The 25555-nt window shown below is 43.2% G+C and overlaps 2 protein-coding genes across 2 annotated transcripts in view; one reads left to right on the forward strand and one right to left on the reverse strand.

Annotated features, from left to right (window-relative positions):
* Positions 1-24279, forward strand: part of UBE2H (ubiquitin conjugating enzyme E2 H) — a 45926-nt gene extending 21647 nt beyond the window's left edge. The window contains exons 2-7 of the mRNA XM_064703112.1: positions 14403-14479; positions 15566-15640; positions 19473-19512; positions 19780-19832; positions 21138-21266; positions 23699-24279. Of these exons, the coding sequence (XP_064559182.1) occupies positions 14403-14479; positions 15566-15640; positions 19473-19512; positions 19780-19832; positions 21138-21266; positions 23699-23823 (499 nt within the window). The 3' untranslated portion in view covers positions 23824-24279. The remainder of the gene's footprint in view (positions 1-14402; positions 14480-15565; positions 15641-19472; positions 19513-19779; positions 19833-21137; positions 21267-23698) is intronic.
* LOC135456143 (uncharacterized protein DDB_G0290301-like) lies at positions 9553-10673 on the reverse strand. Its single transcript, XM_064729841.1, has 2 exons — positions 10071-10673; positions 9553-10038 (listed from the first exon to the last, which is right to left on the reverse strand). Exons 1-2 carry the CDS (start codon positions 10671-10673, stop codon positions 9553-9555), a joined length of 1089 nt encoding a protein of 362 aa, XP_064585911.1.
* Positions 24280-25555: the final 1276 nt, after the last annotated feature.

The following is a 25555-nucleotide window of genomic DNA, read 5'->3' on the forward strand; positions in this document are numbered from 1 at the left end:
ACACTTCAGACTCGGTGACAAAATCCCACTTTCCAGGCAGCTGCACCTGCTAACGACTGAGCTGTTAATTAGTTTCTAGTGCAGTTGCAGCGGTGTTCCTTTGTCTCTGCTGTAATGGTGATTCTAAGGGAGGATATCAAGGAATCTTCTGTTTCAGCTGAATTTAACTAATTATGAGAAAGCTCTGCCCTCACTCCAAGCACAGCCTGAAAGCTGGGAATTGCAGTGTCCTGCCAGAGTGGGGTTTGTTCCAGGCCTGACCCCAAAGCTCAGCTCCCATTTTCAATTGACTGCTGGTATTTTTTCTTTTTGATGCCCACAGCAAACCCCAGGTGTGGTTGTTGCTGTGGGGGAAAGCTCCAGGTGAGTTTTTGTCATGAAAAATAGGAGGATATAAATGTAGGGATGGCTGATGTGTGACCCTCCTGGGCTCTGGGATAATTGAGCTGTGCCAGAGCAGGGTCTGGATCAGGGTGAGGATCCCACCAGGATCTCCCTCTCCTGATCTTTGGTGCTTTGGGGTGGGGAATTTTCTTCCCAGAGCTTCCAGCAGTGGCAGCACCTTCCAGACTCCCCCAGGGAAACATCCCAGTCTTCCTCAGCCCTCCCACTCCCATCTTGGAGGTTGTTTTGGAGGAATCTTGGCCACTGTGACCAGGACTTTGTGTTCTGTGTTCCACCAACACCCTCTGCTGCTGCTGCTGCAGCAAAAAAATTCCCTTTTTGCTTTCATTGGGTGGTGCTGGTGTCACTGTGCCCAAGTGGCTCTGATGAACCCTCCCAGTGCTTTAAGGGGGTTGGAAAAGGAGGGAGAGGGGTTTGGAATGGGCAGGAACTGAGAGGGAATTCCTGGCTGGGCAGGTGGGGATGGAATTCCCAGAGCAGCTGCATCCCTGCAGTGTCCCAGGCCAGGCTGGATGGGTTTGGAGCAGCCTGGGGTGCTGGAAGGTGGATGATCTTTAAAATCCCTTCCCACCCAAAGCATTCCATGATTTTAATCCCTGTCACCAGAGGCTTCCCAAAGTCAGGAAAATCCCCAGTGCTTGAACACAGCCTGGACCTCTTCCTTCTCCCTCTGCTGAACATCTCCAAAGCCTGCACAGCATTAAAATAATTAAAAAATTAGAAATACATGTTTCCCATGGCAGCTGTCCTGGGTCTGGGCACCCTCCAGGCCTGGCTGGCCCTGGGTTTGGTGGTGCCAGCATTGCCAGGTGCACACAGAGCTCCCAGGTTTGTTCAGTTCAGCATTCCCAGGTGCACACAGAGCTCCAGGTTTGTTCAGTTCAGCATTCCCAGGTGCACACAGAGCTCCCAGGTTTGTTCAGTTCCCTCCTTGGGGATCATCCTTCACCCCAGCCTGGCTCTCTCCTCTGGAACACAATTTATCTTTGGACCTTCAGCTTGCAGGAAAATCCTGTGCAAGGAATCCCTTGGGAAAGGCCAAAACCCCCTCAAAGCTGCAGCCTGAAAATGGCTTTTTGTGAGCAGAGATGGTGGGAGCTGGATCAGGAGGAATTGCTGGGATTAGAGGAAGCACCAGCCTGATTTTCCCAACTTCCTGGGCCCAGAAATGAACTTTTTGCAGGTGGTTTGGTGATGAAATGAACTGTTTGCAGGTGGTTTGGTGATGAATTTTTTGCAGGTGGTTTGGTGATGAAATGAACTTTTTGCAGGTGGTTTGGTGATGAAATGAGCTTTTTGAGGGTGGTTTGGTGATGAAATGAATTTTTTGCAGGTGGTTTGGTGATGAAATAACTTTTTGTAGGTGGTTTGGTGATAAATGAACTTTTTGCAGGGTTTGGTGATGAACTGTTTGCAGGTGGTTGGTGTAAATGAACTTTTTGCAGGTGGTTTGGTGATGAATTTTTCGCAGGTGGTTTGGTGATGAAATGAATTTTTTGCAGGTGGTTTGGTGAGGAAATGAACTTTTTGCAGGTGGTTTGGTGATGAACTTTTTGCAGGTGGTTTGGTGATGAAATGAACTTTTTGCAGGTGGTTTGGTGATGAACTTTTTGCAGGTGGTTTGGTGATGAACTTTTTGCAGGTGGTTTGGTGATGAAATGAACTTTTTGAGGGTGGTTTGGTGATGAAATGAGCTTTTTGCAGGTGGTTTGGTGATTCAGTGAACTGTTTGCAGGTGGTTTGGTGATGAACTTTTTGCAGGTAGTTTGGTGATTCAGTGAAATGTTTGCAGGTGGTTTGGTGATGAACTGAGCTTTTTGCAGGTGGTTTGGTGATGAAGTGAACTTTTTGCAGGTGGTTTGGTGATGAACTTTTTGCAGGTGGTTTGGTGATGAACTGAGCTTTTGCAGGTGGTTTGGTGATTTCCTGCCCCAGTGTCCGTCTTTAATTTAGATTCTGAGCAGAGCTGGCCAGGCTGGGTTGAGCCTGGAGCAGTGGAAGTGTCCCTGCAGGTGGGGACACTTTGGTGGCTTTGAAGGTCCATTCCAAGCCACCCCAGCCTGTGACTGCCCTTTTCCAGAGTGAATGGCTTGATGGGAGCTCCTTGTACTGACCCAGCCTTGGAAATGGTGTATTTGTGTTTTCTCAGGGCTGATCCAGCCCTGGAATCCCAAATGGTGTATTTGTGTTTTCTCAGGGCTGATCCAGCAATAGAATCCCAATGGTGTATTTGTGTTTTCTCAGATGTCAGCCTGGAATCCCAAATGGTGTAATTGTGTTTTCTCAGGAGTGATCCAGCCTGGAATCCAATGGTGTATTTGTGGTTTTCTCAGGCTGATCAGCCCTGGAATCCAGATTGTGTATTTGTGTTTTCTCAGGCTGATCCAGCCCTGGAATCCCAAATGGTGTATTTGTGTTTTCTCATGGTGTATTTGTGTTTTCTCAGAGAGATCCAGCCTGGAATCCAATGGTGTATTTGTGTTTTCTCAGGGTGATCCAGCCCTGCAATCCCAATTCTGTATTTGTGTTTTCTCAGGCTGATCCAGCCCTGGAATCCCAAATTGTGTATTTCTGTTTTCTCAGGGCTGATCCAGCCCTGGAATCCCAAATGGTGTATTTGTGTTTTCTCAGGGCTGATCCAGCCCTGGAATCCCAAATTGTGTATTTGTGTTTTCTTGGGAGTGATCCAGCCCTGGAATCCCAAATTGTGTATTTGTGTTTTCTCAGGAGTGATCCAGCCCTGGAATCCCAAATTGTGTATTTGTGTTTTCTCAGTTTTCTCAGGAGTGATCCAGCCCTGGAATCCCAAATGGTGTATTTGTGTTTTCTCAGGAGTGATCCAGCCCTGGAATCCCAAATGGTGTATTTGTGTTTTCTCAGGAGTGATCCAGCCCTGGAATCCCAAATGGTGTATTTGTGTTTTCTCATGGTGTATTTGTGTTTTCTCAGGAGTGATCCAACCCTGGAATCCCAAATGGTGTATTTGTGTTTTCTCATCCAGCCCTGGAATCCCAAATGGTGTATTTGTGTTTTCTCAGGAGTGATCCAGCCCTGGAATCCCAGATTGTGTATTTGTGTTTTCTCAGGAGTGATCCAGCCCTGGAATCCCAAATGGTGTATTTGTGTTTTCTCAGGGCTGATCCAGCCCTGGAATCCCAAATGTGTATTTGTGTTTTCTCAGGGCTGATCCAGCCCTGGAATCCCAAATTGTGTATTTGTGTTTTCTCAGGCTGATCCAGCCCTGGAATCCCAAATTGTGTATTTGTGTTTTCTTGGGAGTGATCCAGCCCTGGAATCCCAAATGGTGTATTTGTGTTTTCTCAGGAGTGATCCAGCCCTGGAATCCCAAATGGTGTATTTGTGTTTTCTCAGGGCTGATCCAGCCCTGGAATCCCAAATGGTGTATTTGTGTTTTCTCAGGGCTGATCCAGCCCTGGAATCCCAAATTGTGTATTTGTGTTTTCTCAGGGCTGATCCAGCCCTGGAATCCCAAATTGTGTATTTGTGTTTTCTCAGGGCTGATCCAGCCCTGGAATCCCAAATGGTGTATTTGTGTTTTCTCAGGAGTGATCCAGCCCTGGAATCCCAAACTGTGTATTTGTGTTTTCTCATCCAGCCCTGGAATCCCAAACTGTGTATTTGTGTTTTCTCAGGGCTGATCCAGCCCTGGAATCCCAAATGGTGTATTTGTGTTTTCTCAGGAGTGATCCAGCCCTGGAATCCCACCTGACTTGGCAGAGAGCTCTGAGTGATGAACTCTCATTCATTCAGGAGCTCTTTAAACACAAGTGGGCAGAAATGAGGGCCACTGGTGCAGCCTGGCTGTGCCCAGGCAGCCCTGGGGTGCTGGATGTGGTTGTGGGGCAGCCTCAGTGCCCCATTGCCCTCATTCCACCGCGAGGATGAGGAGGGTAATTGGGTCAATGGCTGTGACAGAGGCACCTTGGGTTGCTGCAGGCATTTCTGTGCAAACCCTGGCGTGCAGGAAGCTCCTGCCCCTTTTCCTGTGCCACCACTGGGCTGCCCTTTCCTGCTGGGTGGCTTTGGGGTGCTTTGATGTGCCAGCTGACCTGGAAAGAAGGGAAACTTTGTGAACTTCAGCTGTGTGTAACCAGGCTGCTTGCTCCTGAATCACTCGGGCTTTTTCTGCTTTGGTGTGAGAGAAAAAAAAAAAAAAAAGGGAAATTGTGGTTGTTGTGACTTGAGCAGGTCTGTGATTCAGGTTTGGAATTGGTGCTGAAACCCAAGGAAGTTGTGTGTAAATCCTGCCTGAGCTGCTCCTCTGAAACACTTTGAGCAAAGCCAAGGAGGGGGAAGCAAATCTGATCCCTGTGGAGGTTGTGGCAGGGAGAGAAGGGAGCAAATCCCATCCTGTGGGGCTTGGGAGGGGTCTGTGGAAGGCACAGCACCCCCAGGCCCCCAGCTCCAGAATAATTCCACGTGGGACCGGCAGGAGCTCTGCAAAACAACCCCAGTGTGGAGATGCACCAAGGAAAATGGAGTTTGGAGGTGCTTGGGGAGCAGGAAAGGAAAAATCCCCCAGGATTTCCTGGCAGGGCAGGGAGAGCTTTTATAAACATTGCCCCGACCAAAGGATCCTCACCAGGGCTCCAAATGAGCCTTTCCAAGGTGTGGCTGCTTCTTAAGGGAGAATTTGGGGTGCAAGCCCCTTGCACAGCTTGATGTTCATCCTGATTTCCCTCTGCTGCACCTGGGAATCAGAAGAGCAGAATTTCATTTGTTCTTGAAAAAAACTGTATTTTTAATGGTGTTTTGAAAGGAGCAAAAGCCCCCAGGTGCCTCAGGAATGATCCCCCAGAAAAATCCACCTGGTGGATTCCTTCAGGTTGGGAAATCTGCGCTGAAGGCAAAGCAAGATTTCCCTCTGTGTTGTTTTAGGTCAGAGGAATTGCTCTAATCTCAAACTTCATTTCCACATTCAGTTGGCTTTTATTTCCTTCACCTGTGCTGGAGAAATCCCAGTGGGTTTGGAGATTTTGTTTTAAAGCTCTTTTCTTTGAGGATTGGCAGATAAGAACCAGGAAGGCTCAGAACTGCTGGAGCTTCTGGCTGAAGCAGCAAAAATTCTGGAACAAACAACTGGAGAACGGCCTAAAACTGGAGAGGAGAAGTTGAGATTGAATCTTAGGAAGAAATTCTTCCCTGTGAGGATGCTGGGGCTGCCCCTGGAATTATTTAAGAGCAGGTTGGGCACTGGGGCTGGAGCAGCCTGGGGCAGTGGGAGGTGTCCCTGCCATGGCCCTGGATGGGTTTGAGATCCCTTCCCACCCAAATTTTATGGTTCTATGAGACAGCAGGGGACAAATCACCCCTAAATATCTTTGGGAGACTTTATTGCTGTTGAGGTTGGAGCAGGAAACACCTGGGGGGAGGCAGTTCCTGCTGGGAGTTTGGATTTGAGGCACAAAAGCCAATTATTGAGGAATTAAGGCTGAAGCAGCTTTGTGAGCACAGAGCTGCCCCATTTCCAGGGGCACTGCCCATTTCTGTGGGCTCTCAGCCTGGTTTGGAGTGCACACCCAGCTTGGCCAGGCTGCAATTCCAGCAGCTCTGGAAACCACCAGAGTTTTTAACCAATTTTTAACCAATCAGGGTTAAAAACCTGGTGTGAGTGGGATCAGAAATGCATCCCTGAGGATCAGAAATGCATCCCTGAGTGTTTCTGGTGGGGTTGGGAGGATCTGTGCAGAACATGGAGAGAGCTCTGTTCTCCTGGGCAGGCTTGGGACAGCAAAACCCCCTGGATTCTGCTCCAGGCAGGCCCTGCTGGGATCCTGAGCAGGATTTTGAGGGCTTTGCTCCCCTTGTGATGTTGCAGAGCTCAGGGCTCACTTTGTGTTGGGAAGCCTCTCCCAAGCCTGGTTTTTGGTTTTTCCTGGAGCATCCCAGCGTGGAGTGTTTGTTCAACCAGTTGTGTTTCACCCTTCCCTAAGGCAGCGTTGGGCTGGAGCTGGAGCTGAGGATCAGCCTCCTCTTCCTCACTCCCTGTGCTCCATTCAGCACCTTGGCAGGCAGGGGAAGGTCCTGGCAGAGAGGATGTGGGATCTGCCTCCAGAACTGGACCTGCTCCATGCCAAAGCTAAATTTAACCTTCATTTATTTTCAGCTTAAAATATTCCCTTTGACACTTTCTCCTTCCTGCCACGAAACTCTTTTATCTTGTTTAAAATCAAGACCTTGGCATCATTCTAGATTATTTTTTTTTTCCCCTTGCCAAAGCTCAGCTCTTGGCCTCCTGTGCATCTGCTGTGAGTGCAAACATCTCCTCCCAAGGGTTCTCCAGCAGGTTTGTCCCTTGGGGCTTCATCTCACTGTTCCTGAGGTGTTTGAGGCACTTTCTCAATGACTGGGGAGGTTTCTGCAAGAGAAAAAACATTTCACTAAAATCTACAAAAACCTAACCCAAACTCCCCTGGAGGGAAAAGGCCTCATCTTAAAATAATTCTTTTTTTTTTCCTGTGAAGACTAAATTGGAGAAATATTGGAATATGTCAAAGCAATCTGCTGCATTCTTGTAAATCACATGATGAGGCCCAGCCCCAAAATAAACTCAGATTTTGGGCTTGGTGTCAGGTCTAGCTCAGGTTTGGGGTCGTGCTCAGTGCTGTGGTTTCACAGCCAGGGTTTCTCTTTCACAAGAGCTTCCTGAGTCCTCCCAAAGAGGAGATGAACCCCTGCCAGCACACCTGGAGAAGAGCAAAGGTTGTGTTTTCTCCTTGTGATGTTTCCCTGAAAACACCCTTGAAATTTCTGTCTGTTGGAGAAGTTGATGATTTGTACACAAACCACTCGGTTCCACCAGTGTGTCCCGTCTCCATGGAAACCTGCTCCTCTGGGTGGGAGCCTGGAGTGATGCAAACATCAGATCTGGAGCTTCAGCTCAGGGACGCGCGTGTGGCCACCAGAACTGCTCCGGTTCCATCCTCAGTTCCACCAGAACTGCTCCAGTTCCACCAGAACTGCTCCGGTTCCATCCTCAGTTCCACCAGAACTGCTCCGGTTCCACCAGAACTGCTCCAGTTCCACCAGAACTGCTCCGGTTCCATGCTCAGTTCCACCAGAACTGCTCCGGTTCCTTCCTCAGTTCCACCAGAACTGCTCCGGTTCCACCAGAACTGCTCCGGTTCCTTCCTCAGTTCCACCAGAACTGCTCCAGTTCCATCCTCAGTTCCACCAGAACTGCTCCAGTTCCACCCTCAGTTCCACCAGGAATGCTCCAGTTCCACCCAAACTGCTCCAGTTCCACCAGAACTGCTCCGGTTCCACCCTCAGTTCCACCAGAACTGCTCCAGTTCCACCAGAACTGCTCCAGTTCCACCAGAACTGCTCCAGTTCCACCAGAACTGCTCCGGTTCCTTCCTCAGTTCCACCAGAACTGCTCCAGTTCCATCCTCAGTTCCACCAGAACTGCTCCAGTTCCATCCTCAGTTCCACCAGAACTGCTCCAGTTCCATCTTCAGTTCCACCAGAACTGCTCCAGTTCCATCCTCAGTTCCACCAGAACTGCTCCGGTTCCATCCTCAGTTCCACCAGAACTGCTCCAGTTCCACCAGAACTGCTCCGGTTCCATCCTCAGTTCCACCAGAACTGCTCCGGTTCCACCAGAGCTGCTCCGGTTCCATCCTCAGTTCCACCAGAACTGCTCCAGTTCCACCAGAACTGCTCCAGTTCCACCCTCAGTTCCACCAGAACTGCTCCAGTTCCACCAGAACTGCTCCGGTTCCATCTTCAGTTCCGCCAGAACTGCTCCAGTTCCACCAGAACTGCTCCAGTTCCATCCTCAGTTCCACGAAAGTTACTCCAGTTCCTTCCTCAGTTCCACCCAAACTGTTCCGGTTCCACCAGAACTGCTCCAGTTCCACTTTCAGTTCCACCAGAACTGCTCCAGTTCCATCCTCAGTTCCACCAAAACGATTCCAGTTCCATCCTCAGTTCCACCAGAACTGCTCTGGTTCCACCCTCAGTTCCACCAGAACTGCTCCAGTTCCATCTTCAGTTCCACCAAAATGGTTCCAGTTCCTTCCTCAGTTCCACCCAAACTGTTCCGGTTCCACCAGAACTGCTCCAGTTCCACTTTCAGTTCCACCAGAACTGCTCCAGTTCCATCCTCAGTTCCACCAGGAATGCTCCAGTTCCATCCTCTATCTGAAACAAGCTTCCATAGCATCACCTCAATATCCCAATGTTTGCTGGTGTTCAAATTCTCCTCATCACCCTGGGACTGAGATAATTTATCTTCATCTCCTCAGGCTCACTTCTCATCCCTGTGGCTTTTGAACTCTGAGATCTGACTCGTGTCCAGATTTTTCTCTTTTCCCTTGACTTTTCCACTGGGTTTTTTTTGGCACCAGCTCCAGTTGGCATCCTGAGGTGGTGAGGAGATAAAAGCAGCAAAGCCAAAAGCCTTGGGAGGGATTGGGGTGATGGTTTTTGAACATTTCGGGGCGTGGGATGTGTTGCAGGCTGGGTTTGTAGCTGTGAGCTTGGCTCTGTGTCCTGCTGTGGGAACAGGGGCTCCTTCCAGGTGAACCCCTGGAATCAGCAATGTTTCAAGCCTTTCTCCATTAATTGCTTGGGGTTTTTGTAGATTTAACTGATGAAAATTGTGCTGGGAGAGAATGGGGGTGCAGAGAGATTGGCCTGGACAGGGTGGACTAAAAAAATGTCCTTTCAAAATGGTCTTGCCAAAAAGTGCTGGATGTGTGGTTGAATTGAATTCCTGGGGGCTTTCTGCAGGCATAGAAATCCCCTGAAAGTGGTGGCTGGCAATTCTGGACACAAATCCCAGCAGAAACCTCTGGAGATCACCTTGATTGTGTGGGAATCTTTCTCCGAGTTCCTGCTGCTCCTTTCCTGGTGTTTGCTGGAGCGTTTCTCATTCCTGGAGTTCCTTGGGATCCCTGCAGGATCCACCAGCAGAACCTGGGTGCAGGAGAGGACATCCCACCAGCACAGCTGGGTTCCTTCAGGATTGTGAGTTCCAGACATGGCTGGGTGTGAGCCTGCTGATGAATTCCTGCCGTGTTTGGGACAGAATTCACTGGGATTGGGCTGTGAGATTTTCGCTTTACGGACAAGATTGAGCGTGAGCTGAGAGAGCAGAGCCTGGATTGACTGCCAGACCCGTCAGCAGGAGGGATGGAGGAGCTTTCTGTGGGAGTGTGGTGTGGACACAGCGCTGCTGGGACAGTCTGTGGGCTGCTCTGCCTCAGATTGCTGCGTTTCCTCAGATTCCTGCATTTCCTCAGATTCCTGCATTTCCTCAGATTCCTGCATTTCCTCAGATTGCTGCGTTTCCTCAGATTGCTGCATTTCCTCAGATTGCTGCATTTCCTCAGATTCCTGTGTTTCCTCAGATTGCTGCATTTCCTCAGATTCCAGCATTTCCTCACATTCCTGCGTTTCCTCACATTGCTGCGTTTCCTCACATTCCTGCATTTCCTCAGATTGCTGCATTTCCTCAGATTGCTGCATTTCCTCACATTCCTGCATTTCCTCAGATTCCTGCATTTCCTCAGATTCCTGCGTTTCCTCACATTGCTGCGTTTCCTCAGATTGCTGCATTTCCTCAGATTGCTGCGTTTCCTCAGATTCCTGCATTTCCTCACATTCCTGCATTTCCTCACATTCCTGCATTTCCTCACATTGCTGTGTTTCCTCAGATTCCTGCGTTTCCTCACATTGCTGCATTTCCTCAGATTGCTGCATTTCCTCAGATTGCTGCGTTTCCTCAGATTCCTGCATTTCCTCAGATTGCTGCATTTCCTCAGATTGCTGCATTTCCTCACATTCCTGCGTTTCCTCAGATTGCTGCATTTCCAAGATTGCTGCATTTCCTCAGATTCCTGCGTTTCCTCAGATTCCTGCATTTCCTCAGATTGCTGCATTTCCTCAGATTCCTGCATTTCCTCAGATTGCTGCATTTCCTCAGATTGCTGCGTTTCCTCAGATTCCTGCATTTCCTCAGATTCCTGCATTTCCTCAGATTGCTGCATTTCCTCAGATTGCTGCATTTCCTCAGATTCCTGCATTTCCTCAGATTCCTGCATTTCCTCAGATTCCTGCATTTCCTCAGATTCCTGCATTTCCTCAGATTGCTGCATTTCCTCACATTCCTGCATTTCCTCACATTCCTGCATTTCCTCAGATTGCTGCATTTCCTCAGATTGCTGCATTTCCTCAGATTGCTGCGTTTCCTCAGATTCCTGCATTTCCTCAGATTCCTGCGTTTCCTCAGATTCCAGCATTTCCTCACATTCCTGCGTTTCCTCAGATTGCTGTGTTTCCAAGATTGCTGCGTTTCCTCAGATTCCTGCATTTCCTCAGATTCCTGCATTTCCTCAGATTGCTGCATTTCCTCAGATTGCTGCATTTCCTCAGATTCCTGCGTTTCCTCAGATTGCTGCATTTCCTCAGATTCCTGCATTTCCCAGCTCCTGCAGTGCCTGCCCCCTTTCCTGAGGGCTTTCTGGAGATGGGAGAAGCTTTGGGCTGGAATGTTCTCTGCAGCAGCTCCATGCAGCTCTCCCAGGAGTGCTCTCAGCTCCTGTGTTGGTGGCATTCCAGGATTTCACTTTGCTGGGCATCTTTTCCTTGCTGAGAGAGTGAGGGCTGTAACAGGAACTCACCTCATTTCAAGGAAGGAGGCCTTTCCCAGCTTCATTTCTGCTGTTTCCAGAGCTTTCCCCTGTGCTGATGTTGCTGAAATCCACTTTATTTTCACTTTGTCCTCAGTTATGCACTCAGGGAATGGTTTGGGTGGGAAGGGACCTTAAAGATTCCAACCCAAACCATGGCAGGGACACTTCCAGTGCCCAGCCTGGCCTTGGGCATTGCAGGGATGCAGGGGCTGCCCTGGGATTTGTGCCAGGCTCTCACTGCCCTCACAGGGAGGAATTTCTGCTGTTGTGTTGATAAACAACGTGGTTGTTCCCAAACCTTTCATCCCAATGTTTCTCCCTTTCACGAACTAATTCACTCACTGATTTTTTTTTTTTTTTAATAGGAATTTTAAATCTTTGCCACAACAAGGACAATATTCAGATATGGCCCTGTGTGGCTCGTGAATATTTTTTGAGTTTGGCAACACCAGGATTGAGTCTGAGTGTGGGAAACTCAGCTTTAATTTACAGCTGGCATTGACTCAGGGAGCTGAGGAGCATCCACTTGATTTAATCCTTGGTTTATTTAGGATTAAATCAAGTCCTGCTTAATAAAAACCAGCCTGGGAGAGCTGGTTTTTATTAAGCAGGACTCGATTTAGTCCAAAGTAAAACCATTTGTGCTTAATGTGATCCATGAAGCTTCTGTGAGTGTGAAAATGCAGACAATTAAACATTTTCTGGGCCATCACTGCCCACACTGGGGCTGTGCAGGACTTGGGGAACCTGGAGCAGTCATCCAGGGGTACATTTCCTAAGGAATGAGTACCACAGCAGGAAGATTTACAGTTTGAGTGCCATGAAAAGATTTGGTGGCAAATGTCCCTCAGGCACAACCCTTCCTTGGGAGGTTCCTCCCCACAGACCTGCTGCTTTTCCAGAGATTCCATTGGGTTTCAGCAGGAAAATCACTGCTCTGAGGGCATTTCTGTTCCCAGCTGCCCTCTGGGTGGGAAATTCCTTGCTGTGGAGTTTTAGGGCAGAGCAGCTCCTGCTGAACCCAGAAAATTCCAGAGCCAAAACAAACGGATTAAACTTTTCCCTCTCCCTGTGAGAAGGAGGGGAAGGAGGTTCTTGTGTGCAAACCCTTTTGGGGCTGACTCTGTGGGAAAAGTCTGTCCAGTTTGGGAGTTGTTGTTCCTGAGGAATTGCAGTAAATCCTGAGGGATCCCAGACTGGGATCTCCTCACAAAAACTGCCAGAGTGGAGTTTGGAACTTTGGGATGCAGAGGCCTCACCCAGCAGATTTCATGGATTGTCACTTAAAATCAGGGCTCTGAGGTGGGAATTGTTTGTTCCTGGTGGTTTTTGGGAATTCCTGGTGGGTTAGGAACATCTCAGTGTGTGCCCAGGTCTGTGGAATTCCTGCAGTCCTGGGCAATCTTGGTGAAGTGAAAGCAGGAAAGCTTCTCCATCCAAAGGGGAAAAAGGGGAATTGCAGTTCCCTGCAGCTGGAACATTCCTGCTGTGATTGAAGGATCTTTATATGAAATATTCCCATTCATATTTATGTGAAATATCAAATGGGAGCAGCCTCAGTGCTGCAGAGCCAGGGTTCAGCTGGGAACAAACCTTTGCTTTTCTCCTGCTTGCCTTGGAATTCCTACCCACAGCACTGATGAAAGGGAGTTCCTGTAGGATGTTATTCCCAATCCATTAACCCTGATTTACAGCAAATTCCTTATCAGGCTTCAGTGCTGAAACAGCTCCAGTGATTGTCTGAACTGAGCCTGGCTTGGAATGAAGCTTTCCTGCTTTTCCCTTTCTATTCCCTTCTTCCCCATTTTCCTTTCCCTTTCTATTCCTTTCTTTCCCACTTGTCTTTCCCTTTCTATTCCCTTCTTCCCCATTTTCCTTTCCCTTTTCTGTTCCCTTCTTTCCCACTTGCCTTTCCCCTTCTATTCCCTTCATTCCTACTTGTTTTTCTTTTTGTATTCCCTTCTTTCCCACTTGTTTGTCTTTTTGTATTCCTTTCTTTCCCACTTGCCTTTCCCTTTCTATTCCCTTCTTTCCCATTTTCCTTTCCCTTTTCTGTTCCCTTCTTTCCCACTTGCCTTTCCCTTTGTATTTTCCTCTTTCCCACTTGCCTTTCCCTTTGTATTTTCCTCTTTCCCACTTGTCTTTCCCTTTCTATTCCCTTCTTTCCCACTTACCTTTCCCTTTCTATTCCCTTCTTTCCCATTTTCCTTTCCCTTTCTATTCCCTTCTTTCCCATTTTCCTTTCCCTTTTCTGTTCCCTTCTTTCCCACTTGCCTTTCCCCTTCTATTCCCTTCATTCCTACTTGTTTTTCTTTTTGTATTCCCCTCTTTCCCACTTGTCTGTCTTTTTGTATTCCCTTCTTTCCCACTTGCCTTTCCCTTTGTATTCCCATCTTTCCCACTTGCCTTTCCCTTTGTATTTTCCTCTTTCCCACTTGTCTTTCCCTTTTCTGTTCCCTTCTTTCCCACTTGTTTGTCTTTTTGTATTCCTTTCTTTCCCACTTGCCTTTCCCTTTCTATTCCTTTCTTTCCCACTTGTCTTTCCCTTTGTATTTTCCTCTTTCCCACTTGTCTTTCCCACTTGTTTGTCTTTTTGTATTCCTTTCTTTCCCACTTGCTTTTGCCTTTCTATTCCCTTCTTTCCCATTTTCCTTTCCCTTTGTATTTTCCTCTTTCCCACTTACCTTTCCTTTTCTATTCCCTTCTTTCCCATTTTCCTTTCCCTTTTCTGTTCCCATCTTTCCCACTTGTCTTTCTTTTTGTCTTCCCTTCTTTCCCACTTGCCCTTCCCTTTGTATTCCCCTTTTTCCCACTTGTCTTTCCCTTCTTTCCCACTTTCCTTTCCCTTTCTATTCTCTTCTTCCCCATTTTCCTTTCCCTTTTCTATTCCTTTCTTTCCCGTTGTGTTCCCTTCTCCCCAAACCCTTTGATTCTCCCTGTTGTTCTTTTCCCCCCATTTCTCCCCAGACTCAGCAGTTTTTTGGTCAGATTAACCTGGGATTGCCAGGATTTCCATGGGAGCTGTGCGAGGGAAGAATGGAATTCATTGGAGCAGTGGGTTTATTTCAAACACGTCCCAGTGCTCCCCCAGATCTGAGCTCGCTCTGTGCAGGAGGGGATGGGAAATGGGAAACTCTGAGGATTCACCCCAAGGTTCCTCAGGGCAGGGTGGGGAATTGGCTTTGCCAACGTCACTGTGGTCACTCAGATGTGTCAGGACACTCAGATTCCATGTGGGGCTTGGGATAATTTGAATATTTGGGTCAGTGGGCTCTGAGTGCATTCCTTGGGTTTTGTTTCCTGCCCTGGATGTTTTTCCTTGACTTGCTGCACCAGGATCGAGAGCAAACACGAAGTCACAATCTTAGGAGGACTCAACGAATTTGTTGTGAAGTTTTATGGACCACAAGGAAGTAAGTTCATGGGAATGCAATCGCTGGCTTGGGGAATGGGGAAATGCCATTTGCAGATGAGCAAACCTGAGGGGGGGATGGAGAGAAATCCCCATTGTGAGGGTGGGAGTGTGGCCATGGATGGAGAAATCCCTGGGAGCTCTGGGAGGCTCCTCCAGCACCCTGAGCTTTCCTGGACCATCCAAACCTGCCTCACTCTTGGGAATGTCCATGGATTTTGTCATTCAAGTGGCTTTTCCACCCTAATTTAGCCCCATCTCCCAAGGTAAGGGGATCATCCTTCAGTTTTAATCAGGTGTCTTTGTGCTGAGATCTTCCCCAGTGTCCGGTTTTTGGCTGTTTGGAAAGGCCCGGGGTGGCCTTGGGACAGCCCGCGTATCAAAGGACGAGAAGAGGCTTCAGTTCTTCTTTCGGTTTTTATGTTTATTAATTGTTTATCTAAAAGATTTTCTCTCGGCCCGACAGAGCTCTGCTCAGCAGCCAGCCATGAGCACACTCCTGCCCTCCGGGCGGTCACCTATCTTTATACCCAAAGTTACGTGTACAATATTTATCATTTTTCCCCAATACCTTTCACCCTTATTGCCCAGTGCACTTTTAGTAATGACCAATCCCAAAGTGCCACCATCACCACAGAAGATGGAGGAGAAGAAGAAGAAGAAGAAGGACAGGACACGCCCCAATTCCTCCATCTTACTTCTCTAAACCCCCCTGTACAGAAATCCTAAACCCTGTGTTTCACTCTCTAATTAACCAATCCCTTCACCATTCACCCCGGTGAAACCCTCCTGTCCTCATACAGGTGTCGTCTCCTGTGTAGGATCAAAGTCCAGCCACCAGACACTTCTGGAACATTCCAGGACTCCCGAGCCCCCCAAGGGTGCTCTCGGTGACACCTCAGTGCTGAGCTGCTGAGATCCCACACCCCAGGATCTGTTCAAATGTGCGAGACAGAGAGGGAAAAGGCTTTGAAATCTCCCCCCAGTGAGCTGGGGGTTATTCCAGAGATCATTTTCCTGAATTTTCTGCTTCTCTTTGTGCTCTCTTTGCTGTGCAATATCTAATTCCTGCTTTCCTGCCTTGCAGCACCCTATGAAGGTGGAGTGTGGAAAGTTCGAGTCGACCTTCCTGACAAATACCCCTTCAAGTCCCCGTCTATAGGTAACAAACACTCATTGCAGCAAAATCTGGGATCTGGGCCTCAGCTCTGTGGGACCAGTGGAATACATGGATTTTTATGGGATTTCAGATCCCAAGGAAAGAGGAATTTGGGGCTTTGGAAGGAGGAGGAGGAGCTGGGAGTGGGATTTGGCTGCATATTTGTGTGTTCATCAATTCAATCTCTGTTCCATGTGGGGTTTTTTTTAATGATTAACTCCACTTATTGTGGCATTAATTATTAAAAAATTATATTTAAATTTAAAAATTTTAACTTAAATTTATTAAATTACTATATTTTAAAATTATTAAATTTAAATTTATTAAATTATTACATTTCAATTTTTAAAATTTTAAATTTATTAAATTATTACATTTCAATTTTTAAAATTTTAAATTTATTAAATTATTGCATTTAAAATTTCATTAAATTTAAAATTATTAATTTTTTTAATTCAAAATTTATATAAATTTATTTATTAAATTTAATTTTACTAAATTTAAAAGTTTAATAATTGACTCCACTTATTGTGGAGTTAATTATTAAAGGGTTTAATTTTAAATTTAAAAAATTAAATTTAAATTTATTAAATTTAAATAACAATATATTATTTAAATAATATATTTTTTATATATTATAAATTATATTTATATATATTATATATAAATTATTTATAATTTAAATAATATATTATTTATTATTTACATTTTAAAATGTAATAATAATATATTATTTAAATAATATATTATTTATATATTATAAATTATATTTATATATTATATATAAATTATATGTAATTTAAATAATATATTATTTATTATTTACATTTTAAAATGTATTAAATTTAGTTTATTAAATTTATTAAATTTATTTAAAATTTATATAAATTTATAAATGAATTTATCGGGAGATTCCAATGGGAGATTCCAGTGGGAGATTCCAATGGGAGATTCCATTGGGAGATTCCATCGGGAGATTCCAATGGGAGATTCCAGTGGGAGATTCCAACGGGAGATTCCATCGGGAGATTCCAATGGGAGATTCCATCGGGAGATTCCAATGGGAGATTCCATCGGGAGATTCCAATGGGAGATTCCAGTGGGAGATTCCAATGGGAGATTCCATCGGGAGATTCCAATGGGAGATTCCAATGGGAGATTCCATCGGGAGATTCCATCGGGAGATTCCATCAGGAGATTCCTTTGCTCCCTCCTGGAGAGGCACATTCCCATGGAATTCCTGTTTGCTGCCTGTCCTTGGTGCTTCCCCCTTCCCAAACCAGTCTGGAATCAGGGAAAGGGGTCTTGAACCTCATGGAATGGGATCTTAAACCTCATGAAATAATGGAATGGGATCTTAAACCTCATGGAATAGGATTTTAAACCTCATGGAATCATGGAATGGGATCTTAAACCTCATGGAATGGGATCTTAAATCTCATGAAATAATGGAATGGGATCTTAAACGTCATGGAATCACAGAATGGGATCTTAAACCTCATGGAATGGGATTTTAAGCCTTATGGAATCAGGGAATGGGATCTTAAACCTCATAAAATAATGGAATGGGATCTTAAACCTCATGGAATGGGATCTTAAACCTCATGGAATGGGATCTTAAATCTCATGGAATGGGATTTTAAACCTCCTGGAATCAGGGAATGGTATCTTAAACCTCATAAAATACTGGAATGGGGTCTTAAACCCCATGGAATCATGGAATGGGATCTTAAACCCCATGGAATGGGATCTTAAACCTCATGGAATCATGGAATGGGATCTTAAACCCCATGGAATCAGGAAATGGGATTTTAAGCCTTATGGAATCAGGGAATGGGATCTTAAATCTCATAAAATACTGGAATGAGGTCTTAAACCTCTTGGAGTGGGAGAATGAGGTCTTAAACATTATGGAATGGGATCTTAAGCTTCATAAAATAATGGGATGGGATCTTAAACCTCATGGAATCATGGAATGGGATTTTAAGCCTTATGGAATGAGGGAATGGGATCTTAAACCTTATTGAACCATGGAATGGGATCTAAAACCTCATAAAATACTGGAATGGGGTCTTAAACCTCATGGAGTCAGGAAATGGGATCTTAAACCTCATGGAATGGGATCTTAAACCTCATGGAATGAGGTCTTAAACATTATGGAATGGGATCTCAAACCTCATAAAATAATGGAATGGGATTTTAAACCGCATGGAACCATGGAATGGGATCTTAGACCCCATGGAATCATGGAATGGGATCTTAAACCCCATGGAATGGGATCTTAAACCTCCTGGAATGGGAACCTCATTTTTTCCTTCCCAAAGTCTTTTTCATGCTGGAAAATCCTTTTTTCCTTCCCAAAAAACTTCCTCTTGCAGAAAACCCCTTATTTTTTCCCTCAGGTTCTTTCTGAAACCTCATATTTTTCTTACCAAAAACTGCCTCTTGCTGGAAAAATCCCTTTTTTTTTTTTTTTCCCCAAAAAAATGCCTCTTGGTGTAAAACTCCTTTTTTTCCTTCCCAAAATCTTCCTCTTATAGAAAAATCCCTTTTTCCTCCTCAAGATTTTGCTGAAACCTCATTTATTTCCTAAGTCTTCCTCTTCCCAAAAAACCCCATTTTTCTCCTCAGGCTCTTGCAGAAAATCCCCATTTTTCCCCCCTAAGAAAATATAATTATTTAATAGGGAAGAATTTTCCTGTGAAAATCTCTGATTTTTAGAGACTGGGAATGATGGAAATTAAAATTATCCCATTCCTAACACAGCCTGAGCTCTGGAAAAAAAATAGAATTAATAGGCATAAATTTTATATGGAATTCTCTGATTTTAGAGACTGGGAATGATGGAAATGAGAATTTTCCCATTCCTAACCCTGCCTGAGCTCTAGAAAATAATTATAATTAATAAGGAAGAAGTTTTTTGTGGAAATCTCTGATTTTTGGAGACTGGGAGCACTGGGAGTGATGGAAATGAGAATTCTCCAATTCCTGTGCTCTGGAAAATAATTATAAATAATAGGGATAAATTTTCTATGGAAATCTCTGATTTTAGAGACTGAGAATGATGGAAATGAGAATTCTCCCATTCCCAACCCAGCCTGAGCTCTGGAAAATAATTGTAATTAATGAGGAAAGAGTTTCCTGTATTGCTGTATTGATGGAAAATTTCCATTATTACCTCCCTGGCTCATAATTGTAGATTAATGTTGTGATAACAAGCTTATAGAAAATTTATTTTGGGGAAAAAATATAATATATATAATTAATATATATAATATATATAATATATATAATATATATAATATATATAATATATATAATATATATTATATATAAAATTAATTGCTGTATTGATGGAAAATTTCAATTATTACTTCTCTGGCTCATAATTGTAGATTAATGTTGTGATAACAAGCTTATAGAAAATTTATTTTGGGAAAAAAAATATATATATTATATATATTTTCTATATATTATATATATAATTAATTGCTGTATTGATGGAAAATTTCAATTATTACTTCTCTGGCTCACAATTGTAGATTAATGTTGTGATAACAAGCTTATAGAAAATCTCTTGGGAAAAATATATTTATATTATATATAAATATAAATATATATAATATATAGAAAATAGGTATAAATTTTATTTTAAAAATCAAATGTTGAGCTAAAATTTGTGTAAATTGAAAAATATTTAAAAGAACCATTTTAAAGATTATTTATGGCTGGGATGGCTTTGGGTCCTTGTTCCATAAATTCCAGACTTCTCATATAAAAAAAATGAATTTTTGTGGGTTTTTTTTTGCTGATTTCCCTCTGTTTCTCCTTGCAGGATTCATGAATAAAATCTTCCATCCCAACATTGACGAAGCGTGAGTAAATCCTTCCTTCACCTTTACAGAAAATCCTCCAAAATCCCAAATATTTCCCATCATTTCTTGGCTGTGTGCAGCTTCCCTGGCTGCAAAATTCCATTTATTTCCTCTTGGGAAGATGGAAGTGGTTAAAGGCCATAAATGGGAATAAATCAGAATAAATCAGGATTTATCCCAACCCCTGGGGAAGGGTTGGGGAGGAGATTTTTCAGTTCCCAGAGTGTTTTTTGCAGCGTTAATTCCATTTTTTTCCATGTGTTGCAGGTCAGGAACTGTCTGTCTAGATGTAATCAATCAAACCTGGACAGCTCTCTACGGTGAGTTGGGATTTTCCTGATGATTTCTGCCATTTTTGGAGATTTTTTTTTTCCTTTGATTTCAGTAAAAATTTTTCCCAAGGAAAAATTTGGAGGTTTTTTCCCTTTTGATTTGATTTTTTTTTTTCCTTTGATTTCAGTAAAAAAAACCTGAATTTGAAACTCCTTCCTGAGCCAAGATCTTGAGAAAAATAAGATTTTTTGCAGGTTAGGAGGTGGTGTTGCCTCTGATGCTGCAGAGAGTTGTTTCCATGGGCTCAAATCTGCTTTTTGGGGATAAATCTGCTTTTTAGGGATAAACTTTTACCACAGGTCAATTTTATTTTCATTTTTGATTCCATCAACCTTTATTTTCATTTTTTATTTTCCTCCCTTTATTTCCATTTTTGATTTTCCTCCCTTTATTTTCATTTTTGATTTTCCTCCCTTTATTTCCATTTTTTGATTTTCCTCCCTTTATTTTCATTTTTTGATTCCATCAACCTTTATTTCCATTTTTTGTTTTCCTCTCTTTATTTTCCTTTTTGATTTTCTTCCCTTTATTTTCATTTTTGATTTTCCTCCCTTTATTTCCAGTTTTTGATTTTCCTCCCTTTTTTTCATTTTTGATTCCATCAACCTTTATTTTTATTTTTTATTTTCCTCCCTTTATTTCCATTTTTGGTTTTCCTCCCTTTATTTCCATTTTTTATTTTCCTCCCTTTATTTTCATTTTTGATTTTCCTCCCTTTATTTCCATTTTTGATTTTCCTCCCTTTATTTTCATTTTTTGATTCCATCAACCTTTATTTTCCTTTATGATTTTCCTCCCTTTATTTCCATTTTTGATTTTCCTCCCTTTATTTTCATTTTTGATTTTCCTCCCTTTATTTTCATTTTTGATTCCATCAACCTTTATTTCCATTTTTGGTTTTCCTCCCTTTATTTCCATTTTTTATTTTCCTCCCTTTATTTCCATTTTTGATTCCTCCCTTTATTTTCACTTTTGATTTACCTCCCTTTATTTTCCTTTTTGATTCCATCAACTTTTATTTTCCTTTTTGATTTTCCTCCCTTTATTTCCATTTTTTATTTTCCTCCCTTTATTTTCCTTTATGATTTTCCTCCCTTTATTTCCCCTCATTCCCAGAGCGTTTCCCTCAGAGTTTAAAGCATCAGCTTTATTTTCAGTTTTGATTCCATCAACCTTTATTTCCATTTTTGATTTTCGCCCTTTATTTTCTTTTATGATTTTCCTCCCTTTATTTCCATTTTTTATTTTCCTCCCTTTATTTCCATTTTTGATTTTCTGTGTTTCCCTTGCAGATCTCACCAATATTTTCGAGTCGTTCCTGCCCCAGCTGCTGGCCTATCCCAACCCCATCGATCCTCTCAATGGGGACGCTGCAGCCATGTACCTCCACCGACCAGAGGAGTACAAACAGAAAATTAAAGGTGAGGCTTAATTAGCGCCGCTAATTAGGCAATGGTGGCTCTTGGCTGCAGGTTCTGTGTTGTTTTGTGTTGTTAATTTTCTTGTGTTATTCCCGCAATTTATGTATTGTCCCCCCCTATTGTGTGTGAAATGGTTCTGTCCTCCCCAGTTTTCCCGCCACAGCCCTGCTGACGGTTTGTTACCATGGTTACCGCTGCCCTCAGTCCGTGTCCCTCACCCAAGTTTTAGAATTTCTTTATAGAATTTCTCCTCCCCTTTTTCCCTTTTTAGTAAATCTTTTCTCCTCCAAAAGCTGGGATCAGCTCTGCCACATCACCCAGGAGTTAAAATCTTGGTGTGAAATTCCTGATTTTTGAGGGTAGAACTCTCAATATTTGATTTAAATTTGAGTTATTCAGCCTCCCTTGGCCGATTCCTCTGACAGGATTGTGGAGACTTCACTGCAGAATCCCAAAGTCCATTCCCTGCTTTTTTATACCAGGGAAGGGCAAAAAAATTGCATCCAAAACAATAATTTGTCAGATAAAATCTCCAGTTCAGGAAAGCTCAGGAATCCTAAAAGCTGGGATCAGCTCTGCCACCCAGGAGTTACAATCCTGGTGTGAAATTCCTGATTTTTTGAGGGTAGAACTCTCAGTATTTGATTTAAATTGTGAATTATTCAGCCTCTCTTGGCTGATTCCTCTGACAGGATTGTGGAGATTTCACTGCAGATCTGCCCTGCTCAGAATCCCAAAGTCCATTCCCTGCTTTTTTATACCAGGAAAGGGCAAAAAATTGCATCCAAAACAATAATTTGTCAGATAAAATCTCCAACTCAGGAATCCCAAAGGCTGGGATCAGCTCTGCCACCCAGGAGTTACAATCCTGGTGTGAAATTCCTGATTTTTTGAGGGTAGAACTCTCAGTATTTGATTTAAATTTGAGTTATTCAGCCTCTCTTGGCTGATTCCTCTGACAGGATTGTGGAGATTTCACTGCAGAATCCCAAAGTCCATTCCCTGCTTTTTTATACCTGGAAAGGGCAAAAAATTGCATCCAAAACAATAATTTGTCAGATAAAATCTCCAACTCAGGAATCCCAAAGGCTGGGATCAGCTCTGCCACCCAGGACTTAAAATCTTGGTGTGAAATTCCTGATTTTTGAGGGTAGAACTCTCAATATTTGATTTAAATTGTGAATTATTCAGCCATATTATTATGTAAAATCGTTGTATTTTATATTATCAGTTCTACACGAAGTCATTTATCTGATTTATCAAACATGCCATTTATAACTTATATACTTACATGACTTATCATTATTAATTTTTGTGGTAACTTATGGTCATTTCTCCTATTTCACAATAATTTTTATAATTTTATTCACAATTATATGTTACATTAGCAATTCTATAAGAAATAATTTGTCTGATTTGTCAAACATGCCATTTATACTTTATATGCTTACATGATTTACCAGTATTAATTTTTGTGGTAATTTATCCTATTTCATTATAATTTTAATACTTTTTATTCACAATCATATTTTACATTATCAGTTCTACAAGAAATCATTTATCTGATTTATCAAACATGCCATTTATATACTTACATGATTTATTAGTATTAATTTTTGTGATAATTGATGGTCATTTATCCTATTTCATGATCATTTTTATTCACAATTATATTTTACAACATAAATATATATAATATATAAATTTATAAATTTAAATATATATTATATACTTTATACATATTATAGATATAGATATAGATATATAGATATATAGATATATAGATATATAGATATATAGATATAGATTTTACAACAATTCTATAAGAAATCATTTCTCTGATTTATCAGATGCCATTTATAATTTATTTACTTACATGATTTATCAATATTAATTTTTGTGATAATTTATGGTCCTGTTTAGTGATATTTTCTATTCACAATTATATTTTACGACACAAATATATATTACTATATAAATATATATTTTTATATATTTAAATATATATTATATATTTTTATACATATATTTTCTTTTATATATATTTGTATACATATATTTTATTTTATATCTATATTTTACAACAATTCTATAAGAAATCATTTCTCTGATTTATCAGATGCCATTTATAATTTATTTACTTACATGATTTATCAATATTAATTTTAGTGATAATTTATGGTCCTGTTTAGTGATATTTTCTATTCACAAATATAAATATATATTTTACATATTTTATATATTTTATATATTATATTTTTTATACATATATTTTCTTTTATACATATATTTCTATACATATATTTTATTTTATATATACATTTTACAACAATTCTATAAGAAATCCTTTCTCTGATTTATCCAATACCCCCCAACTTCTGATTGCCCACCCCTAATTTTCCCATTTTTTGCTTTTTTTCCCTCTCCTCCAGAATACATCCAGAAATATGCAACAGAAGAAGCACTAAAGGAGCAGGAAGAGGGCACCGGGGACAGCTCCTCCGAGAGCTCCATGTCCGACTTCTCCGAAGACGAAGCTCAGGACATGGAGTTGTAGTACAGGAGGCGCCTGCTTTTCAGAGAGACTCTAATTTCCTAACCATGAGAAGCAGACTATAATATTCATATTTAAACAAAGCAATTTTTTTTATTACTAAACAAGGTTTTTATGAATTCTAGCATTGAGCTATATATATATATATTTATATATATATGTGTGTGTTTATATATAAATATATATATATCACCCTTTAGGTCTTGATTTTCTCGGTCATGTCCCGGTTCCCGAGGTGCGTTAGAGCATTCCCAACATTCCGTTCTGGTAGCAATATGCAGGATGCATGCCTTGAGATTTTCCATTTGGCCAAGTCAGCTTTGGTGTGCTGCCAACCAGCTGTGCTGGGAGGGAGGGAGTCAGCAAAAAAACCCCCAAAATCCAAACAAAAGGTAGGGAAAAAGAGAAGGATTTGGTGTCAGCTCGAGGTTTCCACCTCAGATGTTGATGATTCCACCTCAGATGTGTGTCACTGAGTGTTGGTGATTCCACCTGAGTGTTGGTGTTCCACCTGAGGTGTTGGTGTCCCACCTGAGGTGTTGATGTTCCACCTCAGATGTTGGTGTTCCCACCTGAGGTGTTGGTGATTCCACCTGAGACATTGGTGTTCCACCTCAGATGTTGGTGTTCCCACCTCAGATGTTGGTGTTCCACCTCAGGTGTTGGTGTTCCCACCTGAGGTGTTGGTGTTCCACCTGAGAGTTGGTGTTCCACCTGAAATGTTGGTGTTCCACCTCAGATGTTGGTGTTCTACCTGAGGTGTTGCTGTTCCCACCTGAGGTGTTGGTGATTCCACCTGGGGTGTTGATGTTCCCACCTCAGATGTTGGTGTTCCACCTGAGATGTTGGTGTCCCACCTCAGATGTTGGTGTTCCCACCTCAGATGTTGGTGTTCCCACCTCAGATGTTGGTGTTCCACCTGAGGTGTTGGTGTTCCACCTCAGATGTTGGTGATTCCACCTCAGATGTTGGTGTTCCACCTGAGGTGTTGGTGATTCCAACTGAAATGTTGGTGATTCCCACCTGAGGTGTTGATGTTCCCACCTGAGATGTTGGTGTCCCACCTCAGATGTTGGTGTCCCACCTGAGATGTTGGTGTTCTACCTGAGGTGTTGATGTTCCCACCTGAGGTGTTGGTGTTCCCACCTGAGATGTTGGTATTCCCACCTCAGATGTTGGTGTCCCACCTGAGATGTTGGTGATTCCCCCTCAGGTGTTGGTGTCCCACCTGAGATGTTGGTGATTCCCCCTCAGGTGTTGGTGTTCCACCTGGGGTGTTGGTGTTCCCTCCAAGCCCAGCCCTTGGGCTGCAGGGATGGAAGGGCTCCCCCAGGCTGTGTTTGGAGAAGGAGCCCGAGGGATGAGCTCGGAGCCGCCCTGTGCAGAGTGTGCAGCTCTGGAACTCCGAGCTGCCCCGTGCAGGGTGTGCAGCTCTGGAGCTCTGAGCCTGGCACTGTGCAGAGTGTGCAGCTCTGGAGCTCCGAGCCTGGCACTGTGCAGGGTGTGCAGCTCTGGAGCTCGGAGCCGCCCTGTGCGGGGCGTGCAGCTCTGGAGCTCAGAGCTGCCCCGTGCAGGGTGTGCAGCTCTGGAGCTTCGAGCCTCCCCATGCGGAGCGTGCAGCTCTGGAGCTCCGAGCCGCCCGTGCAGGCGTGCAGCTCTGGAGCTCTGAGCCTGGCACTGTGCAGAGTGTGCAGCTCTGGAGCTCCGAGCCTGGCACTGTGCAGGGTGTGCAGCT

This window comes from Zonotrichia leucophrys, chromosome 1A (genome assembly GCF_028769735.1).
Source record: "Zonotrichia leucophrys gambelii isolate GWCS_2022_RI chromosome 1A, RI_Zleu_2.0, whole genome shotgun sequence".
In the NCBI taxonomy this organism is placed as follows: domain Eukaryota; kingdom Metazoa; phylum Chordata; class Aves; order Passeriformes; family Passerellidae; genus Zonotrichia; species Zonotrichia leucophrys.